The sequence below is a fragment of the Salvelinus fontinalis genome, unplaced genomic scaffold, assembly GCF_029448725.1.
Source record: "Salvelinus fontinalis isolate EN_2023a unplaced genomic scaffold, ASM2944872v1 scaffold_0254, whole genome shotgun sequence".
Classification (NCBI taxonomy): Eukaryota; Metazoa; Chordata; class Actinopteri; order Salmoniformes; family Salmonidae; genus Salvelinus; species Salvelinus fontinalis.
The window spans coordinates 150,412-174,867 of record NW_026600463.1 but is presented as its reverse complement, the minus strand read 5'-3'; the positions used below and the strand labels follow the sequence as shown (position 1 = coordinate 174,867).

Sequence of the window (24,456 nt, the reverse complement as noted above, 5' to 3'; positions counted from 1 at the left end):
TTCTCAGAACAAAAATAGACTGACGAGTTTCAGAAGAAAATTATTTGTTTCTGGCCATTTTGAGCCTGTAGTCGAACCCACAAATGCTGATGCTCCAGATACACAACTAGTCTAAAGAAGGCCAGTTTTATTGCTTCTTTAATCAGAACAACAGTTTTCAGCTGTGCTAACATAATTGCAAAGGGGTTTTCTAATGATCAATTAGCCTTTTAAAATTATAAACTTGGATTAGCTAACACAACGTGCCATTGGAACACAGGAGGGATGGTTGCTGATAATGGGCCTCTGTACGCCTATGTAGATATTCCATAAAAAATACGCCGTTTCCAGCTACAATAGTCATTTACAACATTAACAATGTCTACACTGTATTTCTGATCAATTTTATGTTATTTTAATGGACAAAAAAAATGGCTTTTCTTTCAAAAACAAGGACGTTTCTAAGTGACCCCAGACTGTTGAATGGTAGTGTAGGTGGAAAGGCCTATAGAATATAGTAGAATGTTGATTCATGATGACATTGTTGCTGCTGCTGATGATGAGGTTGATGACGAAGAAGACAATGACCACGACGATGATAATGAAACCAGGAGTTTCTCCTAGTTAACTGTATTGTCTTAGGCAGTTTGTTGCACTCGTTTGAGCAACACATTCCTCTTCTTATTGGCTGATTGATTCGAGCTCTGTAACACTCTGTGATTGGCAGACACTCTCAGGTGAGGCAGCGGACCTATCGGAGCAGGCAGAGCCTGAACAGCCCGAGTACCGGAGGAACAGAGATGGACCTGCTGGTTATGAGGGAGAGACCCAGGAGAGGCATCAGGAACAGCGGCTACGACGTGAGTCCCACTCCCCTTACCCTGGTCCTGACCCTGGTCCCGACCCACTGGCCCTATCTGAACTGGATGGGTTTAATCAGGTGTTCTGTGTCTCAGAAGCAGACTGGGGTTCAAACACTATTTAAAATATTTCCGTTACTTTGAGCATTTGCTCTAGCATGATGGGTTTGGAGTGGCAGATGGGCGGGGTTGGAATGGCAGATGGGAGGGGTTTGGAATGGCAGATGGGCGGGGTTGGAGTGGAAGATGGGTGGGGTTTGGAATGGCAGATGGGTGGGGTTGGAATGGCAGATGGGCGGGGTTGGAGTGGCAGATGGGCGGGGTTGGAATGGCAGATGGGTGGGGTTGGAGTGGCAGATGGGCGAGGTTAGAATGGCAGATGTGCAGGGTTTGGAGTGGCAGATGGGCGAGGTTTGGAGTGGCAGATGGGTGGGGTTGGAGTGGCAGATGGGCGGGGTTGGAATGGCAGATGGGTGGGGTTTGGAGTGGCAGATGGGTGGGGTTTGGAGTGGCAGATGGGTGGGGTTTGGAGTGGCAGATGGGTGGGGTTTGGAGTGGCAGATGGGTGAGGTTTGGAGTGGCAGATGGGCGAGGTTTGGAGTGGCAGATGGGTGGGGTTGGAATGGCAGATGGGCGAGGTTTGGAGTGGCAGATGGGTGGGGTTGGAATGGCAGATGTGCAGGGTTTGGAGTGGCAGATGGGTGGGGTTGGAATGGCAGATGGGCGGGGTTGGAATGGCAGATGGGTGGGGTTTGGAGTGGCAGAAGGGTGGGGTTTGGAGTGGCAGATGGGTGGGGTTTGGAGTGGCAGATGGGTGGGGTTTGGAGTGGCAGATGGGTGAGGTTTGGAGTGGCAGATGGGTGGGGTTGGAGTGGCAGATGGGCGAGGTTTGGAGTGGCAGATGGGTGGGGTTGGAATGGCGGATGGGCGGGGTTGGAATGGCAGATGGGTGGGGTTTGGAGTGGCAGATGGGTGGGGTTTGGAGTGGCAGATGGGTGGGGTTTGGAGTGGCAGATGGGTGGGGTTTGGAGTGGCAGATGGGTGGTGTTGGAATGGCAGATGGGCGGGGTTGGAATGGCAGATGGGTGGGGTTTGGAGTGGCAGATGGGTGAGGTTTGGAATGGCAGATGGGTGGGGTTGGAATGGCAGATGGGTGGGGTTTGGAGTGGCAGATGGGTGGGGTTTGGAGTGGCAGATGGGTGGGGTTTGGAGTGGCAGATGGGTGGGGTTTGGAGTGGCAGATGGGTGGGGTTTGGAGTGGCAGATGGGTGAGGTTTGGAGTGGCAGATGGGCGAGGTTTGGAGTGGCAGATGGGTGGGGTTGGAATGGCAGATGTGCAGGGTTTGGAGTGGCAGATGGGCGAGGTTTGGAGTGGCAGATGGGTGGGGTTGGAATGGCAGATGGGCGGGGTTGGAATGGCAGATGGGTGGGGTTTGGAGTGGCAGATGGGTGGGGTTTGGAGTGGCAGATGGGTGGGGTTTGGAGTGGCAGATGGGTGAGGTTTGGAGTGGCAGATGGGCGAGGTTTGGAGTGGCAGATGGGTGAGGTTTGGAGTGGCAGATGGGCGAGGTTTGGAGTGGCAGATGGGTGGGGTTGGAATGGCAGATGTGCAGGGTTTGGAGTGGCAGATGGGCGAGGTTTGGAGTGGCAGATGGGTGGGGTTGGAATGGCAGATGGGCGGGGTTGGAATGGCAGATGGGTGGGGTTTGGAGTGGCAGATGGGTGGGGTTTGGAGTGGCAGATGGGTGGGGTTTGGAGTGGCAGATGGGTGGGGTTTGGAGTGGCAGATGGGTGGGGTTTGGAGTGGCAGATGGGTGGGGTTTGGAGTGGCAGATGGGTGGGGTTTGGAGTGGCAGATGGGTGAGGTTTGGAGTGGCAGATGGGCAAGGTTTGGAGTGGCAGATGGGTGGGGTTGGAATGGCAGATGTGCAGGGTTTGGAGTGGCAGATGGGCGAGGTTTGGAGTGGCAGATGGGTGGGGTTGGAATGGCAGATGGGCGGGGTTGGAATGGCAGATGGGTGGGGTTTGGAGTGGCAGATGGGTGGGGTTTGGAGTGGCAGATGGGTGGGGTTTGGAGTGGCAGATGGGTGAGGTTTGGAGTGGCAGATGGGTGGGGTTGTAATGGCAGATGGGCAGGGTTGGAATGGCAGATGGGTGGGGTTTGGAGTGGCAGATGGGTGGGGTTTGGAGTGGCAGATGGGTGGGGTTTGGAGTGGCAGATGGGTGGGGTTTGGAGTGGCAGATGGGTGGGGTTTGGAGTGGCAGATGGGTGGGGTTTGGAGTGGCAGATGGGTGGGGTTTGGAGTGGCAGATGGGTGAGGTTTGGAGTGGCAGATGGGCGAGGTTTGGAGTGGCAGATGGGTGAGGTTTGGAGTGGCAGATGGGCGAGGTTTGGAGTGGCAGATGGGTGGGGTTGGAATGGCAGATGTGCAGGGTTTGGAGTGGCAGATGGGCGAGGTTTGGAGTGGCAGATGGGTGGGGTTGGAATGGCAGATGGGCGGGGTTGGAATGGCAGATGGGTGGGGTTTGGAGTGGCAGATGGGTGGGGTTTGGAGTGGCAGATGGGTGGGGTTTGGAGTGGCAGATGGGTGGGGTTTGGAGTGGCAGATGGGTGGGGTTTGGAGTGGCAGATGGGTGGGGTTTGGAGTGGCAGATGGGTGGGGTTTGGAGTGGCAGATGGGTGAGGTTTGGAGTGGCAGATGGGCAAGGTTTGGAGTGGCAGATGGGTGGGGTTGGAATGGCAGATGTGCAGGGTTTGGAGTGGCAGATGGGCGAGGTTTGGAGTGGCAGATGGGTGGGGTTGGAATGGCAGATGGGCGGGGTTGGAATGGCAGATGGGTGGGGTTTGGAGTGGCAGATGGGTGGGGTTTGGAGTGGCAGATGGGTGGGGTTTGGAGTGGCAGATGGGTGAGGTTTGGAGTGGCAGATGGGTGGGGTTGTAATGGCAGATGGGCGGGGTTGGAATGGCAGATGGGTGGGGTTTGGAGTGGCAGATGGGTGGGGTTTGGAGTGGCAGATGGGTGGGGTTTGGAGTGGCAGATGGGTGGGGTTTGGAGTGGCAGATGGGTGGGGTTGGAATGGCAGATGGGCGGGGTTGGAATGGCAGATGGGTGGGGTTTGGAGTGGCAGATGGGTGGGGTTTGGAGTGGCAGATGGGTGGGGTTTGGAGTGGCAGATGGGTGGGGTTTGGAGTGGCAGATGGGTGGGGTTTGGAGTGGCAGATGGGTGGGGTTTGGAGTGGCAGATGGGTGAGGTTTGGAGTGGCAGATGGGCAAGGTTTGGAGTGGCAGATGGGTGGGGTTGGAATGGCAGATGTGCAGGGTTTGGAGTGGCAGATGGGCGAGGTTTGGAGTGGCAGATGGGTGGGGTTGGAATGGCAGATGGGCGGGGTTGGAATGGCAGATGGGTGGGGTTTGGAGTGGCAGATGGGTGGGGTTTGGAGTGGCAGATGGGTGGGGTTTGGAGTGGCAGATGGGTGAGGTTTGGAGTGGCAGATGGGTGGGGTTGTAATGGCAGATGGGCAGGGTTGGAATGGCAGATGGGTGGGGTTTGGAGTGGCAGATGGGTGGGGTTTGGAGTGGCAGATGGGTGGGGTTTGGAGTGGCAGATGGGTGGGGTTTGGAGTGGCAGATGGGTGAGGTTTGGAGTGGCAGATGGGTGGGGTTGGTGTGGCAGATGGGCGAGGTTTGGAGTGGCAGATGGGTGGGGTTGGAATGGCGGATGGGCGGGGTTGGAATGGCAGATGGGTGGGGTTTGGAGTGGCAGATGGGTGGGGTTTGGAGTGGCAGATGGGTGGGGTTTGGAGTGGCAGATGGGTGGGGTTTGGAGTGGCAGATGGGTGGGGTTGGAATGGCAGATGGGCGGGGTTGGAATGGCAGATGGGTGGGGTTTGGAGTGGCAGATGGGTGGGGTTTGGAGTGGCAGATGGGTGGGGTTTGGAGTGGCAGATGGGTGGGGTTTGGAGTGGCAGATGGGTGGGGTTTGGAGTGGCAGATGGGTGCGGAGTTGGAATGGCAGATGGGCGGGGTTGGAATGGCAGATGGGTGGGGTTTGGAGTGGCAGATGGGTGGGGTTTGGAGTGGCAGATGGGTGGGGTTTGGAGTGGCAGATGGGTGGGGTTTGGAGTGGCAGATGGGTGGGGTTTGGAGTGGCAGATGGGTGAGGTTTGGAGTGGCAGATGGGCGAGGTTTGGAGTGGCAGATGGGTGGGGTTGGAATGGCAGATGTGCAGGGTTTGGAGTGGCAGATGGGTGAGGTTTGGAGTGGCAGATGGGTGGGGTTGGAATGGCAGATGGGCGGGGTTGGAATAGCAGATGGGTGGGGTTTGGAGTGGCAGATGGGTGGGGTTTGGAGTGGCAGATGGGTGGGGTTTGGAGTGGCAGATGGGTGGGGTTGGAATGGCAGATGGGCGGGGTTGGAATGGCAGATGTGCAGGGTTTGGAGTGGCAGATGGGCGAGGTTTGGAGTGGCAGATGGGTGGGGTTGGAATGGCAGATGGGTGGGGTTGGAATGGCAGATGTGCAGGGTTTGGAGTGGCAGTTGGGCGAGGTTTGGAGTGGCAGATTTGCAGGGTTTGGAGTGGCAGATGGGCGAGGTTTGGAGTGGCAGATGGGTGGGGTTGGAATGGCAGATGGGCGGGGTTGGAATAGCAGATGGGTGGGGTTTGGAGTGGCAGATGGGTGGGGTTTGGAGTGGCAGATGGGTGGGGTTTGGAGTGGCAGATGGGTGGGGTTGGAGTGGCAGATGGGTTGGGTTTGGAGTGGCAGATGGGCGAGCTTTGGAGTGGCAGATGGGTGGGGTTGGAATGGCAGATGTGCAGGGTTTGGAGTGGCAGATGGGCGGGGTTTGGAGTGGCAGATGGGTGGGGTTGGAATGGCAGATGGGCGGGGTTGGAATGGCAGATGGGTGGGGTTTGGAGTGGCAGATGGGCGGGGTTGGAATGGCAGATGGGTGGGGTTGGAGTGGCAGATGTCCAGGGTTTGGAGTGGCAGATGGGTGGGCTTTGCAACAATGTTATTGATTCCATTGTGCCAGCCAGCTTAAGTATTTGAAATGATTTCAAATAGTATTTGAACCCAGGACTCTGGCAGATACAGCGTCGTGAAAAAGTATTGCCCTCTTTCTAATGCTCTCTTGGACTTGAAACGAGCAGTTCATGCTTGTAAACCCACAAATGTCGCTGAGAAAAAGCAGTCCTGCATGCAAGTATGTTTTTTTTGTTATTTGTAAACTCAGGTTCCCTTTATCTAACATTCGTTTTTTGCTGAAGATTTGACAACATTCAGTATCAAAAATATGCAAAAATAGAGAAAACTTAAAAGGGGGTAAAATACTTTTTCATGACACTGTAGCTTACATGTCCGCAGTCGTTAAAACCATTCATTTTAGAGCTGATTTACTATCCAGAAATAGCTAACATCCCCAGGTGACTGGACACAACAGCTTCCTGTTGCAAACAAACAAACACATATACCTACACGCTCCAAATGTTTTGTATGGTGCTGAGGCAAAAATAAACACAAATACATATACCTACACGCTCCAAATGCTTTGTATGGTGCTGAGGCAAAAATAAACAAAAACACATTCATTGCTTGCTGCAAAAATTGTTGACTTGGAATGATTCCGACTAGTGCATGTTTCACAACAGACACATCACTGGGTAGTGAACTGTCTGTTTGTAGTACCTCTGGCAGGGTACTGTCACATTCAAGGCAGTTGTCTTAAGGTGTAGAGGTGAGTTCCATTCAACATCACAACATATTGCAATCCTGAATGCACCCCTAATAGAGCTCTCCAGGGGTCATGACCTCACAAAGTCTCAGATAGGAACTGGACTGCCCACATTCAAATGTGGTTGAAGTTAAGCACACCAGACTGCAGTGAAGGAGTTGCTTAATGGTTGATAGTGGTAGATTCATAAGGTGTTCTTTATAGTTTTGGTTTATGATACATTTCAGACATGTTGCCCCTCTCCTCTCTCCTCCTCTCTCCTCTCCTCTCCTCTCCTCTCCTCTCCTCTCCTCTCCTCTCCTCTCCTCTCCTCTCCTCTCCTCTCCTCTCCTCTCCTCTCCTCTCCTCTCCTCTCCTCTCCTCTCCTGGGGTGTGATACTGTTGCTGCGTAGATGATGCTAGACAGATGCAGTTAGAATATCAAGAGGCTAAAGAGCAGCTCCCTGAAGTCATGTTTCAGACCACTACTTAACAAACACCACAATTATCTCTAAGACACTGTTACTATCTTACAACCTTTAACCTTTCATTTACAAACAAAGAGAACGAGGTAGTTTTACAGTAAGCTCCTACTTTACAAACAGAACAGCATAGTGTCTTTCTCTCCTTTAATTTAGCTAATCATCTCAGACATTGGTTTTAACAATAACCACATATTACAGCTAATAGAATATGTATCACATTTACCACAGACAGTAACAACTCTATAAGTCTATTGGCAATATCCTCTACATAGAGAAACATAATTTCCTCCCAAGCAACCGGTCTTCATACTCTTCCTCCACCTCCTCCCTCCACTGTTCTGCCCCTGTCTTCCTCCACCTCCTCCCTCCACTGTTCTGCCCCTGTCTTCCTCCACCTCCTCCCTCCACTGTTCTGCCCCTGTCTTCCTCCACCTCCTCCCTCCACTGTTCTGCTCCCTGTCTTCCTCCACCTCCTCCCTCCACTGTTCTGCCCCCTGTCTTCCTCCACCTCCTCCCTCCACTATTCTGCCCCCTGTCTTCCTCCACCTCCTCCCTCCACTGTTCTGCCTCCTGTCTTCCTCCACTTCCTCCCTCCACTGTTCTGCCCCCTGTCTTCCTCTACCTCCTCCCTCCACTGTTCTGCTCCCTGTCTTCCTCCACCTCCTCCCTCCACTGTTCTGCCTCCTGTCTTCCTCCACCTCCTCCCTCCACTGTTCTGCTCCCTGTCTTCCTCCACCTGCTCCCTCCACTGTTCTGCCTCCTGTCTTCCTCCACCTCCTCCCTCCACTGTTCTGCCCCCTGTCTTCTTCCACCTGCTCCCTCCACTGTTCTGCCTCCTGTCTTCCTCCACCTGCTCCCTCCACTGTTCTGCCTCCTGTCTTCCTCCACCTCCTCCCTCCACTGTTCTGCCCCCTGTCTTCCTCCACCTGCTCCCTCCACTGTTCTGCCTCCTGTCTTCCTCCACCTCCTCCCTCCACTGTTCTGCCTCCTGTCTTCCTCCACCTCCTCCCTCCACTGTTCTGCCCCCTGTCTTCCTCCACCTCCTCCCTCCACTGTTCTGCCCCCTGTCTTCCTCCACCTCCTCCCTCCACTGTTCTGCCTCCTGTCTTCCTCCACCTCCTCCCTCCACTGTTCTGCCCCCTGTCTTCCTCCACCTCCTCCCTCCACTGTTCTGCCTCCTGTCTTCCTCCACCTCCTCCCTCCACTGTTCTGCCCCCTGTCATCCTCCACCTCCTCCCTCCACTGTTCTGCCTCCTGTCATCTTCCACCTCCTCCCTCCACTGTTCTGCCTCCTGTCTTCCTCCACCTCCTCCCTCCACTGTTCTGCCCCCTGTCTTCCTCCACCTCCTCCCTCCACTGTTCTGCCTCCTGTCTTCCTCCACCTCCTCCCTCCACTGTTCTGCCTCCTGTCTTCCTCCACCTCCTCCCTCCACTGTTCTGCCCCCTGTCTTCCTCCACCTCCTCCCTCCACTGTTCTGCTCCCTGTCTTCTTCCACCTCCTCCCTCCACTGTTCTGCCTCCTGTCATCCTCCACCTCCTCCCTCCACTGTTCTGCCCCCTGTCTTCCTCCACCTCCTCCCTCCACTGTTCTGCCCCCTGTCTTCCTCCACCTCCTCCCTCCACTGTTCTGCCTCCTGTCTTCCTCCACCTCCTCCCTCCACTGTTCTGCCCCCTGTCTTCCTCCACCTCCTCCCTCCACTGTTCTGCCCCCTGTCTTCCTCCACCTCCTCCCTCCACTGTTCTGCTCCCTGTCTTCCTCCACCTCCTCCCTCCACTGTTCTGCCCCCTGTCTTCCTACACCTCCTCCCTCCACTGTTCTGCCCCCTGTCTTCCTCCACCTCCTCCCTCCACTGTTCTGCCTCCTGTCTTCCTCCACCTCCTCCCTCCACTGTTCTGCCCCCTGTCTTCCTCCTCCCTCCACTGTTCTGCCTCCTGTCTTCCTCCACCTCCTCCCTCCACTGTTCTGCTCCGTCTTCCTCCACCTCCTCCCTCCACTGTTCTGCCCCCTGTCTTCCTCCACCTCCTCCCTCCACTGTTCTGCCTCCTGTCTTCCTCCACCTCCTCCCTCCACTGTTCTGCCCCCTGTCTTCCTCCACCTCTTCCCTCCACTGTTCTGCTCTCTGTCTTCCTCCTCCCTCCACTGTTCTGCCTCCTGTCTTCCTCCACCTCCTCCCTCCACTGTTCTGCCTCCTGTCTTCCTCCACCTCCTCCCTCCACTGTTCTGCCCCCTGTCTTCCTCCACCTCCTCCCTCCACTGTTCTGCCTCCTGTCATCCTCCACCTCCTCCCTCCACTGTTCTGCCTCCTGTCTTCCTCCACCTCCTCCCTCCACTGTTCTGCCCCCTTTCTTCCTCCACCTCCTCCCTCCACTGTTCTGCCCCCTGTCTTCCTCCACCTCCTCCCTCCACTGTTCTGCCCCCTGTCTTCCTCCACCTCCTCCCTCCACTGTTCTGCCTCCTGTCTTCCTCTACCTCCTCCCTCCACTGTTCTGCTCCCTGTCTTCCTCCACCTCCTCCCTCCACTGTTCTGCCCCCTGTCTTCCTCCACTTCCTCCCTCCACTGTTCTGCCCCCTGTCTTCCTCCACCTCCTCCCTCCACTGTTCTGCTCCCTGTCTTCCTCCACCTCCTCCCTCCACTGTTCTGCCTCCTGTCTTCCTCCACCTCCTCCCTCCACTGTTCTGCTCCCTGTCTTCCTCCACCTCCTCCCTCCACTGTTCTGCCTCCTGTCTTCCTCCACCTGCTCCCTCCACTGTTCTGCCTCCTGTCTTCCTCCACCTCCTCCCTCCACTGTTCTGCCCCCTGTCTTCCTCCACCTGCTCCCTCCACTGTTCTGCCTCCTGTCTTCCTCCACCTCCTCCCTCCACTGTTCTGCCTCCTGTCTTCCTCCACCTCCTCCCTCCACTGTTCTGCCCCCTGTCTTCCTCCACCTCCTCCCTCCACTGTTCTGCCCCCTGTCTTCCTCCACCTCCTCCCTCCACTGTTCTGCCTCCTGTCTTCCTCCACCTCCTCCCTCCACTGTTCTGCCCCCTGTCTTCCTCCACCTCCTCCCTCCACTGTTCTGCCTCCTGTCTTCCTCCACCTCCTCCCTCCACTGTTCTGCCCCCTGTCATCCTCCACCTCCTCCCTCCACTGTTCTGCCTCCTGTCTTCCTCCACCTCCTCCCTCCACTGTTCTGCCCCCTGTCTTCCTCCACCTCCTCCCTCCACTGTTCTGCCTCCTGTCTTCCTCCACCTCCTCCCTCCACTATTCTGCCCCCTGTCTTCCTCCACCTCCTCCCTCCACTGTTCTGCCCCCTGTCTTCCTCCACCTCCTCCCTCCACTGTTCTGCTCCCTGATTCTTCCACCTCCTCCCTCCACTGTTCTGCCTCCTGTCATCCTCCACCTCCTCCCTCCACTGTTCTGCCTCCTGTCTTCCTCCACCTCCTCCCTCCACTGTTCTGCCCCCTGTCTTCCTCCACCTCCTCCCTCCACTGTTCTGCCTCCTGTCTTCCTCCACCTCCTCCCTCCACTGTTCTGCCCCCTGTCTTCCTCCACCTCCTCCCTCCACTGTTCTGCCCCCTGTCTTCCTCCACCTCCTCCCTCCACTGTTCTGCCTCCTGTCTTCCTCCACCTCCTCCCTCCACTGTTCTGCTCCCTGTCTTCCTCCACCTCCTCCCTCCACTGTTCTGCTCCCTTTCTTCCTCCACCTCCTCCCTCCACTGTTCTGCCCCCTGTCTTCCTCCACCTCCTCCCTCCACTGTTCTGCCTCCTGTCTTCCTCCACCTCCTCCCTCCACTGTTCTGCCCCCTGTCTTCCTCCACCTGCTCCCTCCACTGTTCTGCCTCCTGTCTTCCTCCACCTCCTCCCTCCACTGTTCTGCCCCCTGTCTTCCTCCACCTCCTCCCTCCACTGTTCTGTCTCCTGTCATCCTCCACCTCCTCCCTCCACTGTTCTGCCTCCTGTCATCCTCCACCTCCTCCCTCCACTGTTCTGCCTCCTGTCTTCCTCCACCTCCTCCCTCCACTGTTCTGTCTCCTGTCTTCCTCCACCTCCTCCCTCCACTGTTCTGCCCCCTGTCTTCCTCCACCTCCTCCCTCCACTGTTCTGCCTCCTGTCTTCCTCCACCTCCTCCCTCCACTGTTCTGCCCCCTGTCTTCCTCCACCTCCTCCCTCCACTGTTCTGCCTCCTGTCTTCCTCCACCTCCTCCCTCCACTGTTCTGCCTCCTGTCTTCCTCCACCTCCTCCCTCCACTGTTCTGCCCCCTGTCTTCCTCCACCTCCTCCCTCCACTGTTCTGCCCCCTGTCTTCCTCCACCTCCTCCCTCCACTGTTCTGCCCCCTGTCTTCCTCCACCTCCTCCTTCCACTGTTCTGCTCCCTGTCTTCCTCCACCTCCTCCCTCCACTGTTCTGCCCCCTGTCTTCCTCCACCTCCTCCCTCCACTGTTCTGCCTCCTGTCTTCCTCCACTGTTCTGCCCCCTGTCTTCCTCCACCTCCTCCCTCCACTGTTCTGCCCCCTGTCTTCCTCCACCTCCTCCCTCCACTGTTCTGCCTCCTGTCTTCCTCCATCTCCTCCCTCCACTGTTCTGCCCCTTCTCTACCTCCCGTGGGAGTGAAACATAGCCTCCCTGCAGTAACCGTAACAACCGTGTCAGCCTGCAGATAATACGGTGCTAGCGTGGTTGGTCAGCTCCTTGCAGAAGGACTGGCTCTATTGATTACAGTGGGAACGCTTGGCTCTGCGGGCCATACCACTGCGGATCCACGTCTCCGCCTGTCCGTGTTGCGAGGGAACTGATTTATGAGGCGGCTGCGCCAGGTCCTGTGGCTGCTCCCTTCCACTCGCACAGGAAGTAGGGCACCCTCAGATCCAACTCATTTATCACCCTGAGAGAGAGTGGGATGGAGGAAGAGAGAGGCTGGAGGGAGAAAGCAAGGAGGGAGGGGTGGACATAGAAAGAGCAGAGCGAGCACAGAGCGTGGGTGAGAAAAGGGAGAGAGAGAGTGAGAGAGAGATATAACAGTAGGCTAACACACACAGACCTCCAGTAGTTTACCGCAGTGCTTAATTACTTCTACAGTGATTTGCCGGATTGTTTATCGCCACAATTAATCTACGGGGGGCGGGACGGGGAGAGGGAAGGAGGAGATGGAGAGATAAACAGAAACACAACTCACACTCCGTACAAAACTGTCCCGGTAGCACTCTACCCTGCAGAGACCAACCAGAGAGATAGCAGTTCCACTGGAGGAATACTGAACACCTATTCCTGTGATATATTACAGTACTACAGTGTACCATCAAGCAGCTCTGGCTAACTTAGTCAGCATCTTGTCAACAACAACGCACAGCCAGGATGAGTCACTAGTATAGCTTCCTGAATCGTTAAAGCCACTTGAACATTTCTCATCTGACCATCTCTGGTTGAGTCAGTGGCATTCCACCCAGCTAGCAGGGGACTGTTCATTTGCCGTTGTAGCACTGTGCTCATAAATCATGAAATGGGGGTTTGCAATGCATTGTGGGATAATCCTTCAGTGCTGTAAAGAGAAAGTACTAGGCATGAGTGTCTTTGGGGTTGTGGTATGTTTCTGTGTAAAGGACATGGCTCCCTAACACCAATTTAACCTGGGCAGCATCACCAGTTTGCAGGGTGCTAATAAAGTGAATGGAGAGTTTTTGTTTGAGCCTCAGAGAGCACTAAAATTACTCTCTACTCTGATAGGTCTGGGAGGCAATGACACTCTACTCTGATAGGTCTGGGAGATAATGACACTCTACTCTGATAGGTCTGGGAGACAATGACACTCTACTCTGATAGGTCTGGGAGACAATGACACTCTACTCTGATAGGTCAGGGAGGCAATGACACTACTCTGATAGGTCTGGGAGGCAATGACACTCTACTCTGATAGGTCTGGGAGATAATGACTCTCTACTCTGATAGGTCTGGGAGGCAATGACACTCTACTCTGATAGGTCGGGGAGATAATGACTCTACTCTGATAGGTCCGGGAGATAATGACTCTACTCTGATAGGTCTGGGAGATAATGACTCTCTACTCTGATAGGTCTGGGAGATAATGACTCTACTCTGATAGGTATGGGAGATAATGACACTGATAGGTCTGAACTGTATTAGCTCTACTAGTACTAATTGGAAAGGAAGTGTGAACAGTGTATCAGTGGAGGTTTCTGAGGGAGGACGGCTCATAATAATGGCTGGAACGGCGCCAATGGAGCCATGTGTTTCATGTGTTTGATACCATTCCACTGATTCTGCTCCAGTCATTACCACAAGCCCGTCCTCCCCAATTAAGGTGCCACCAACCTCCTGGGCAGTGTGTGTGTGTGTGTGTGAGTGAGTGTGTGTGAGTGTGTGACTAATTCCCCTCTTTTTCTCTGTGTTTCAGACTGAACCGGAGCTGATTGAGGAGACCAACGTGGATCGTCTGATTGGCCCGCGGGGAGGTTATGTCTGCCCCAGAGGGGTCAAAGGTCACTCAGAGACCTCCACGTTGAGCTCCCAGCCGTCCATCGACGAGGTACGCCAGCAGATGCACCTGCTCTTAGAGGAGGCCTTCAGCCTGGCCTCAGGGGGACACTCCTCCACAGCCGGACGCCACCACCACTCCCATCATCCCCACCCCCACCACGGTTACCACCACGGCCACTACAGCCCCGGACCTCCACCTCTGCCCTACTCTGACGTGGTGACCAGTGCCCCGGGAACCATGAGCCGTGGCCGGGGAGGAGGGCTGCAGTGGGTGCCGGCGTACGGAGCAGAGATGTATCAGTGCAGCCTCCCCAGACCGGTGAGTGGGTGGAAGGATAACACCTCTGGGAAGGGTTATGTTAGGTCAAAATGTACTACTGTACTGGTTGTAGTTTACTAAACCTTAACAAGTAGACACTTTCTCCTATCAGAAAACATCAACCCACAGTATATTATTCATGTGTGTGTTGACTTGTGTTCTTCCAGGCCTTTAGGTTCACCCAGCTTCCTGACATGGTTATGACCTCTCCTCCACCCCCTATTCCCCCTCGCACCGGCCCCCCTCCTGGGACCTCTCTAAGACGGTATGGCTAGGACACACACACACACACACACACACACACACACACACACACACACACACACACACACACACACACACACACACACACACACACACACACACACACACACACACACACACACACACACACACACACACACACACACACACACGCACACAGCCCCATGACACTATTCTCATCTTTCCTCAAATGAATCAAAGCCGCAATACCGCACTCTCACCCCACAATGAATCACTAAACTCCCCAACATTCACATGGTAATATTCACCAGGTAAATGCAGTGTGGCCAGACTGATCTCAGTCGTGTATACTGCACATTTGAAAGCAGAATCAGTGCAGAGGAAGATGACATGAATAGCAATGAGAATCCAGTGTTACTGTGGGTCTTATTCTGGAGCACCAGTGTCCTCTTGTGGTGAAGAATATGTGTTGCATGTGAATGTGATTTTGCGATGTGAGCGTTATCTCTCTCTCTGACTCAGCTCATCGCCTGACCTGAGGTCCAAGGCCAGGATCTCAGAGTCTGGGACCAACATGACGGACATGCAGACCCAGCATAATGACAGCAGCGCCCCCTATGTCTCTCTCTCCAGAGCAGCACTCCCTTCAGTCCCCCTCTCCAGAGCAGCACTCCCTTCAGTCCCCCTCTCCAGAGCAGCACTCCCTTCAGTCCCCCTCTCCAGAGCAGCACTCCCTTCAGTCCCCCTCTCCAGAGCAGCACTCCCTTCAGTCCCCCTCTCCAGAGCAGCACTCCCCTCAGTCCCCCTCTCCCGAGCAGCACTCCCCTCAGTCACAGCAGAACAGCCGGTGTCCACCTACTCAGGTCAGAACCTGTTTGTCTGTTTTTTTAAATGTTATTATCCTTACGGGGGTCTAGGTTAGGAGTTTGGGTTAGGAGTTTGGGTAAGGAGTTTGGGTTAGGAGTTTGGGTAAGGAGTTTGGGTAAGGAGTTTGGGTAAGGAGTTTGGGTTAGGAGTTTGGGTTAGGAGTTTGGATTAGGAGTTTGGGTTAGGAGTTTGGATTAGGAGTTTGGGTAAGGAGTTTGGGTAAGGAGTTTGGGTAAGGAGTTTGGGTTAGGAGTTTGGGTTAGGAGTTTGGGTAAGGAGTTTGGGTTAGGAGTTTGGGTTAGGAGTTTGGGTTAGGAGTTTGGGTTAGGAGTTTGGGTTAGGAGTTTGGGTAAGGAGTTTGGGTTAGGAGTTTGGGTTAGGAGTTTGGGTTAGGAGTTTGGGTTAGGAGTTTGGGTTAGGAGTTTGGGTAAGGAGTTTGGGTAAGGAGTTTGGGTAAGGAGTTTGGGTAAGGAGTTTGGGTAAGGAGTTTGGGTAAGGAGTTTGGGTAAGGAGTTTGGGTAAGGAGTTTGGGTTAGGAGTTTGGGTTAGGAGTTAGGTTAGGAGTTAGGGTTTGGGTTAGGATTTAGGTTTAGGTTAACTTTGTTGTTTGTCACAATTGTAGAACAACTTCATTCTTCTTCTAGTAATGGCAGTTGTCATTGTAGTATTTCCCCTGCATAACGACCTCCTAACCCCCCCACAGGAAACCCCATCACAGCGGTGTACGCCATCCCAGCCTCGCGGTCGGGTTACTCTGAGTACTTTGCCTCCACGCCCCCGTCCTCCTACCACAGCCCATCCTGGATGTCCTACCCCCCCGAGCCTGAGGACGTGCCCCCCCAGTGGGCTGACTCTGTAAGAACCCCCCCCTACTCCCAACACTCACCGCGTAGGTAGAAGTAGCTACCCACTGTAAGAATAGGTCAACGATTAATACACAACGCAGAGACAGAGGATGAGAGGTCAAACGGAGGAGAAGTCAATAGAGTAATAATGATGAAGGGAAATATTGTTTTTTCTGTAATAGGGAATTATTGCTCAATGGTTCAGAGACATGGGAGGAATATGTCTTCTGAAATAGGATACTTATTATTTGGCCATTGGCTAGTTTTATTGCAAGGAATTCTAATTGGTCAACCACAGGCTAGGGCTGGGTTATAAAACTACATGCTGTCCCTTTGTTCTGGCGAGAGAACCACTGGAGAGAATCACTGACAGAGCATCACTGAGGACAGGGGAGAATGACCATCTACCTCTCAGCATAACATCTATGATTTGTCCTCTTTGAATAAACCTATTTTCCTCCCCCTGATTTGCTTTGGGGTTTGTGTTATTGAAGAGTAACATAAATTGCTAACACCACTGATCCTGGATCAGACACGTTACCTTATGGTAAAGTTAGGATGGGGGTGGAATATTCTGATCCTAAATCTGTGCATAAGGGTATGTTCTACCTCGAGCCACAACCACACCACACACAAGGGAAAGCCCTATCCTGCCCCAGGTCTTAGAGTTGTTATGTAAACTAATGGAAAGATAGTTTACAGAGCTCAATGTGTTTTCCTGGATGTTTGTAAGACACCAAAATGTGACTCATCATTAATTATGAAGACATTTTCATGACAGCCTCTGCAGAGAGCCTTATCAGGGATCGACAGTGAGCTCATTCCTCATCTACGACAGTGAGCTCATTCCTCATCTACCACTAAGCAAAATTTGGTTCCTAATTTTCTATTATACAATACTCTCTCTGTCTCTGTCTGTCTGTTAAACATGAAATGGGTTCCATGTCCCCATCTGTCACTGTTATTGACCATGTGACCTCCCCTTTCCTCACTGGCCTTTCCTCTTCTGTATGGAATGTTCTTTTTATCCCTGTTTGTCTGCCTGTTTCAACCAGATGTCTTCACGCAGTGTCTTTTTGCAGAACCAGTGTCATTTAGAAACCATTTGCTGAACTGAATGTGTGACTGGCGTTGAGTGGACACAGCAAAATACCGGGGTAGTTGAGCACATTTCCTAAATGAACACCTCTTCTCTTTTTTCTTTTGGATCTTTCTTTGATTAGTTTTGTGTAGAGTCAGACAGTCATGCACATCTCATGTCTACATTCTAAAGTAACCCATAAGTGGAGTTCAAATGCTTGGTTTGAATCGAAAGTCCATTTTTAAAAGTCAAAGATATTTTAATTGCCGTTTTAATTTTTACTTCTTAATTTATTTTATCGTGTGAGTTTCGTCCAAGTGTGCTTGTGTATATTTTCCCTTGTTTTCAGCCATTTGAATATATGTGTAATACATGTGGAAGAGAGACAATGCTCACCCAGCAAACTGATCCAATAAGGATAATACCTTTTTGAATTTGAAAAACAACAAAAAACAAAGCATCAGCTGTATTTCCTATCATGTTGGTGGGTTTCAAACCCTGTGTGGTTGTTTTGGTGACGCCTGGTCTACCCTCTCTTCCAGGTGGCTCTCCCAGGGTACGTGGAGGCCTTCCCTCATCCCCGCTACCCTCAAGGCAGCTCCCCCAGACTCCCCCTACACTACGGCCAGGCCATGGAGCCACCCCCAACCCCGACCACCGCCGCGTCCCAGCAGAGCCTGCCCGATGCGGGGGAGCCCAGAGACAGAGTCACACTCAGCAGTCTCTCCACATCCGCCCTGGTCCAGGCCATCCGCCAGGAGGTGGCAAAGCTGGCCAAGAAGCAGACAGACATGTTTGAGTTCCAGGTATAATCCCTCCCTCTAGTGGCCGGGAGGTGCAATTGCAGCACTCTCTTTTCTGAACATGCTGTAATACTAGAGACTAAACAAACTCTCAAACTCAACTTTTTTGACATTTGTATATTAAGACTGATAAAAGCCTCTTTCTTTCTATTTCTCTCTCTCTCCCCCACCTCTCTCATTGTGGGAAAATCCCACGTTGCTCTGATGTGTTTCATCACCATGCTGTTATTTTGGAGTTACTGAAGAGTGAAAGTGTTCTCTCTCAAACTGTCAGACATCTCTTCTTAACGATGTCTCTATAGTTACATTACATCACCTGTTCCTTTACATTGTACATATGTCATCCCCACATCTAAAGATCTGTAATAATGAAGGATGAGTGTTTCTCAAGCCAGGACAGTAACCTTAGCAACCCACAGAGGAGTATGTCACGACATCAATAGAACAATTGATGAGGCAGAGAGAGTCGTCACATGTTCACGCACAAAGGTCCAACCACTTCAGAAGATCAGAATGAAGTGATAACGAGCCAAGGGTTTTTGGAGGATATATTGGCACGGTTGTTGTTAGGCCTGAGACGAAGTCGAGGACAGGCAGACCGTGGCACTATATCCTCCAAACACCGGCTTCCAGGGCATCACTTTTATACAATGTGTTACCAACATATTCAAATAATGATTGACATATTTTCATTAAAAAACTGTATTTTGATTAATTTATTCATACTATTACATAATTCCACAAGATATAGTCCGACACAAATCTAGCCGGCTTGTCGTTCGTTCTATCGGTTCGGTTGCTACAGTAGAGACGCGATACACAGTCGTTCAGTCTTTTTGTTCTGTATTTATGGATGCGACCCAGTCATTTGTTCTAAATGTTCCGTTTCCATACTGGCTGGCAACGTTCTTCTCCCTTTCTTTGTAGTTAGCCAACTAAGGCTAACGTACAGCTAGAATAACAACAATTTAGTTGCATTTGCATTTGTTTTAGCTGTTTTCTAGAGATATTTATTTGGATAAATTAAATCCATAACAATGAGCTAATGAGGCTCGATTTTTCCTGGCAGACAAAATGTGCTCACTTGTCAGGACAGTGTTGTTCAGAGAGGCTAACCAACAACACGGCTAACAACACAATCACTTCAAACTGAAGCTGGAAAGACTGCAAACTAGCTGCACTTCCTTTCATTTGACCTTTTTTCAATGTCTTTGTATATTTCCATAAAAATAATACCAGATGATTCATCATTTTGACTTGTTGAGAAACGCTGCCTGTCTGTCTTGTCCCGACTCCCGACATGTTCATTACTATGGGACAGCTGGAGATTGAATTTGAATATTGAAACAATGTTGCAAATGTCGGAGAGTTAGACAACAAGTTTATACAAATCTCAGCTGTTGAAAACTAAATGTTAGTCTAAAAGAAATGTGAGATAATGTCTAGATGCTTTTTATAGTGGAGATTGAGTTTATAAATTGCTTGGCTGGGATGATGAGACAGTGGATTGCGCAGTCATATGGAACAGAGTAAATAGGCATTTTAACATCATAGATTTAGCCGGTGGTAACTTGTGGAATAGACACCGGCTGGAATGCAGTTTTAACCAATCAGCATTCAGGATTAGACCCACCCGTTGTATAATGTGTATATATAAGCATGTAGAAGGATGCCATGTATCTTAGCTCTTTTTATAGAACAAGTCCATTTCAACTAAAAGACAGACTTATGTTTTGTTGTCGTCTCCAATGGCCCTGAGTTCCATCCATTTACCTTGTTATGTTCTTCAATGATAATTGAGAACTGAGTCAGATTCCCCTTTCCTGTGCTCAGCCATGTCTTCTAAGTATCATTTCAAGCAGTTTGAAAACAACATGAGTGGTCTGTTTTGTAACAGCGGACCACACATAAGGTACAATTGAAGTCAGTAGATTTAATGAAGGGTGTTGTTTTTCTCCAAAGAAAAGGAGGTACTGGTGTTGTATATGAATGGATATGAATAGTGAGTTTAGATCTGACACCATGTTTGGAAGGAATGGATATGAATAGTGAGTTTAGATCTGACACCATGTTTGGAAGGAATGGATATGAATAGTGAGTTTAGATCTGACACCATGTTTGGAAGGAATGGATATGAATAGTGAGTTTAGATCTGACACCATGTTTGGAAGGAATGGATATGAATAGTGAGTTTAGATCTGACACCATGTTTGGAAGGAATGGATATGAATAGTGAGTTTAGATCTGACACCATGTTTGGAAGGAATGGATATGAATAGTGAGTTTAGATCTGACACCATGTTTGGAAGGAATGGATATGAATAGTGAGTTTAGATCTGACACCATGTTTGGAAGGAATGGATATGAATAGTGAGTTTAGATCTGACACCATGTTTGGAAGGAATGGATATGAATAGTGAGTTTAGATCTGACACCATGTTTGGAAGGAATGGATATGAATAGTGAGTTTAGATCTGACACCATGTTTGGAAGGAATGGATATGAATAGTGAGTTTAGATCTGACACCATGTTTGGAAGGAATGGATATGAATAGTGAGTTTAGATCTGACACCATGTTTGGAAGGAATGGATATGAATAGTGAGTTTAGATCTGACACCATGTTTGGAAGGAATGGATATGAATAGTGAGTTTAGATCTGACACCATGTTTGGAAGGAATGGATATGAATAGTGAGTTTAGATCTGACACCATGTTTGGAAGGAATGGATATGAATAGTGAGTTTAGATCTGACACCATGTTTGGAAGGAATGGATATGAATAGTGAGTTTAGATCTGACACCATGTTTGGAAGGAATGGATATGAATAGTGAGTTTAGATCTGACACCATGTTTGGAAGGAATGGATATGAATAGTGAGTTTAGATCTGACACCATGTTTGGAAGGAATGGATATGAATAGTGAGTTTAGATCTGACACCATGTTTGGAAGAAACACACTTTTCAGAACATATGTGCCTCATAAACTGTGATTATTGTGTCGACAAACACTTGAATCGTAAGGATGCCAACAACAATTTCACTTGTTTCTTGACGATGCCTCCAAACTGCCTTTCACAACGTGAACATGATCATAAATCCAGTACTGTAGCCCTTTTCTTGGACACGGTAAAGTTGGACTGGGTTTAACACAGCTGTAAATGTAATGTATTTCTTAACAGAAAGGAGAGAGGACACTTTAAACGCTGACACAGTGTTCAGTTACATTTCTCTTTTCTTTAGAAATCATAAAGAAATCATAAAGAAATCATAAATTGGCCACAGAATCCACTCAGCAAATGTTACAGAAAGTATGTATTGCACTGTAATGATTCTACATAACAGAGTGTCATATCTGTGTTCTACACAATACATTTCTACATTCTGTAATGTTTTGTATTCTAGTAATGATCAGATGAGATAAAAACCAGACTGACTCTGACATTTTAGGACTGTAGATGTGCATCTCTGGTTTAATGAACAAAATCCCCAGGAGTGATTGGCACAAGGTCCTCTAGTAGGTATAATGATATGATACTATTACATATGGATAGTGGCGGACTGGGACACTGTTAACTACATATATATATATATATATATATATATATATATATATATATATATATATATATATATATATATTGGTTTGACCTTTGAAGACCAAGGTCCTCTGTCAGTAGTACATTCTTTGCATCATATTGTGAAGGTCTATCCCAATGAGTTTGATCTCCTCCTTGATGATTGTACTGTAAATGTTTATTTTTAACGAGAACCAGCTCAAATACACTTTATCCTATAGGTATATGTCTGTTCTGTTAACTGTTGCTAGACAGGAAGGTGAGAAGGTTAGGGCAGCTCCCAGTCCTGGAGTTTGGTCCTCTACATGGAGTCTGGCTTTCATTCTCTCATTCCCAGTGAGTGAACACACCTTGTCTGAAGGTTGCTCCTATTCTGTATAGTATTCATACAGTGTCTCTTGGTATTCTAATGGGTGGACATGGCATGCATGAGTCTACAGATGGAACCCAAGACTGAGATGAGCCTGGTTTGAGTATCTTTGATAAGAGGAACAAGTGACAGCAGGGGGAAGAGTGGAATTGTGTTGGTCACAGTATACCAAAGGATGGGTGGAAGAGCATTTCACCTCACACATCATAGGTGGTATTGCAACACAACAATACACTGTTGAAATGAAGAGCTGTCCCAAAAATGTAACATATTTTCTCCTGTTTATCATGACGACACATTATTGCATTATTTCAGATGCAGGTTATAGTTTTTCACCCTGATTTCTTTTTTTACTGACCCCCTGTACAGTAGACTATCTGTTTTCAGATGCACCCTGGGAGATTAGGTTTTCCAGCCCATCCAGTGTGTCTGAGTGTAAATAGGAGAGGAACATTCTCTCTTGCTGTAACTCCTAACCAGAACTGTTGCTTTTCTGTTTCCAGCATCTCTTTTGCTGATGGACTGACAACACTCGTGGTTGTGGATGGACGGTTATGTTACCATGTAGCTACTGTATTGTACAATGAAACCCTTTCTGTTTGTTCTGTAGATGCTGATCAGTTTTGTGTTGAAATGAACACTTTTCACATTTGAATGCTGATACATCAGTCTGAAGAGAGAAACAGGATGCCAGATTATGCGATATGAATCTTTGCAGATTAACTCAATAAAAGGGATGACAGATTGGCTGTTTGATGGGGAATGTGGTTTGTGACTTTAATATATGATTTATTTATGAACATAAATAGTTGTTAGTCAAGGTAATTCTGATGAGATACAATCATTATAGTTTTTTCCCTAATTTGAATCCTTCTCTTCTCAGTTGTTGGATGACAGATGTATGAAGGTTGCTTAGGAAGTAATCTATAATGGGAGGGAAAGAGAATCAATCAATTTATAAAGTGTTGGCACTAATTCTGCAAAGAGGTCTAACATTGTAATAGACAACAGCATCAGACGCCCCAAACTGTCTGTCTGTCGCATAGAACTACTGGGCCTATAATACGAAACAGCGCGTTTAAAGTCAGAATAAGAATATATAAAAAAAAATAGCACTGTATTGTACATCTCCCGCGATCCAAAGGCTCTCCCATCTGCGCTCCCAACTCCAACTCCATCATCAGGATAGCCAGCTCATTGACTTCGTCCATTTCGCTCCTCCTGGCCGCATGGTTACCGGTCGGGGGACTAAACACCTCCAGAGGTTGATAGTTGTTCACCACTAGGATGCCCGTGTCAGGCCACCGCTCCGTGTCTCTAACGGGCTGATGCTGCTGCTTCTGCCCCGCATTGCAATGATTATGGTCCTGCAAAATTGAGGTCCAAATATCCCCGCATGCGTTGGACTGGTCATAGAGAGAGGGGAAGAATCTGGATTTGTTGGCATTCATATTGTTTTCACTTTTCAGTCGGTCATGAATTCAGATTTGTTTGGATTCGAAAGGTGAATGCACCTGGTGATTCTGGAACCATTACCTCTAGTTTATCATGTTCTAAACCTTTTGTTGCATTGTAATTTGCGCAGTAGGCTAAACCAGTAGGCTAAACCAGTAAGCTAAGCCTAATGCTAAAAGGAAACACTTAATCGAGAAAAAAAAATCCTTAAGCAAATCAATTGTTCAATATTATTATATTATAGCATATTTTATTTCAAGCTGTCAGTTGATCTACAGTATATGTTAGGCTTTACTGCGCAGATAATATTGATCAGACTCAATCAGCAACAGTCGTGGCCAAAAGTTGAGAATGACACAAATATTAATTTTCACAAAGTCTGCTGCCTCAGTTTGTATGATGCGAATTTGCATATACTCTAGAATGTTATGAAGAGTGATCAGATGAATTGCGATGAATTGCAAAGTCCCTCTTTGCCATGCAAATTAACTGAATCCCCCAAAAACATTTCCAATGCATTTCAGCCCTGTCACAAAAGGACCAGCTGACATCATGTCAGTGATTCTCTCGTTGACATAGGTGTGAATGTTGACGAGGACAAGGCTGGAGATCACTCTGTCATGCTGATTGAGTTCGAATAACAGACTGGAAGCTTCAAAAGGAGGGTGGTGCTTGGAATCATTGTTCTTCCTCTGTCAAACATGGTTACCATGGTTACCGGAAACACGTGCCATCATCATTGCTTTGCACAAAAAGGGCTTCACAGGCCAGGATATTGCTGCCAGTAAGATTGCACCGAAATCAACCATTTATCGGATCACCAAGAAATTCAAGGAGAGTGGTTCAATTGTTGTGAAGAAGGCTTCAGGGCACCCAAGAAAGTCCAGCAAGTGCCAGGACCGCCTCCTAAAGTTGATTCAGCTGCGAGATCGGGATACCACCAGTACAGAGCTTGCTCAGGAATGTCAGCAGGCAGGTGTGAGTGCATCTGCACGCACAGTGAGGCAAAGTTTTTTGGAGGATGGCCTGGTGTCAAGAAGGGCAGCAAAGAGGCCACTTCTCTCAGGGAAAAACATTAGGGACAGACTGATATTCTGCAGAAAGGACAGGGATTGGACTGCTGAGGACTGGGGTAAAGTCATTTTCTCTGAATCCCCTTTCCAATTGTTTGGGACATCCGGAAAAAAGATTGTCCGGAGAAGACACGGTGAGCGCTACCATCAGTCCTGTGTCATGCCAACAGTAAAGCATCCTGAGACCATTCATGTGTGGGGTTGCATCTCAGCCAAGGGAGTGGGCTCACTCACAATTTTGCCTAAGAACACAGCCATGAATAAAGAATGGTACCAACACATCCCCGATAGCAACTTCTCCCAACCATCCAGGAACAGTTTGGTGATGAAC

The 24,456-nt window shown here is 49.8% G+C and overlaps 1 protein-coding gene across 1 annotated transcript in view; it reads left to right on the top strand.

The window, feature by feature from the left end:
* The window catches only part of LOC129844934 (UPF0606 protein KIAA1549L-like), a gene marked incomplete at its 5' end in the record, with an annotated part of 89,011 nt that extends 66,651 nt beyond the window's left edge, over positions 1 to 22,360 (top strand). The window contains 6 exons of the mRNA XM_055913099.1: positions 707 to 839; positions 13,427 to 13,828; positions 13,996 to 14,093; positions 14,576 to 14,916; positions 15,624 to 15,775; positions 17,389 to 22,360. Of these exons, the coding sequence (XP_055769074.1) occupies positions 707 to 839; positions 13,427 to 13,828; positions 13,996 to 14,093; positions 14,576 to 14,916; positions 15,624 to 15,775; positions 17,389 to 17,658 (1,396 nt within the window). The remainder of the gene's footprint in view (positions 1 to 706; positions 840 to 13,426; positions 13,829 to 13,995; positions 14,094 to 14,575; positions 14,917 to 15,623; positions 15,776 to 17,388) is intronic.
* Positions 22,361 to 24,456: the final 2,096 nt, after the last annotated feature.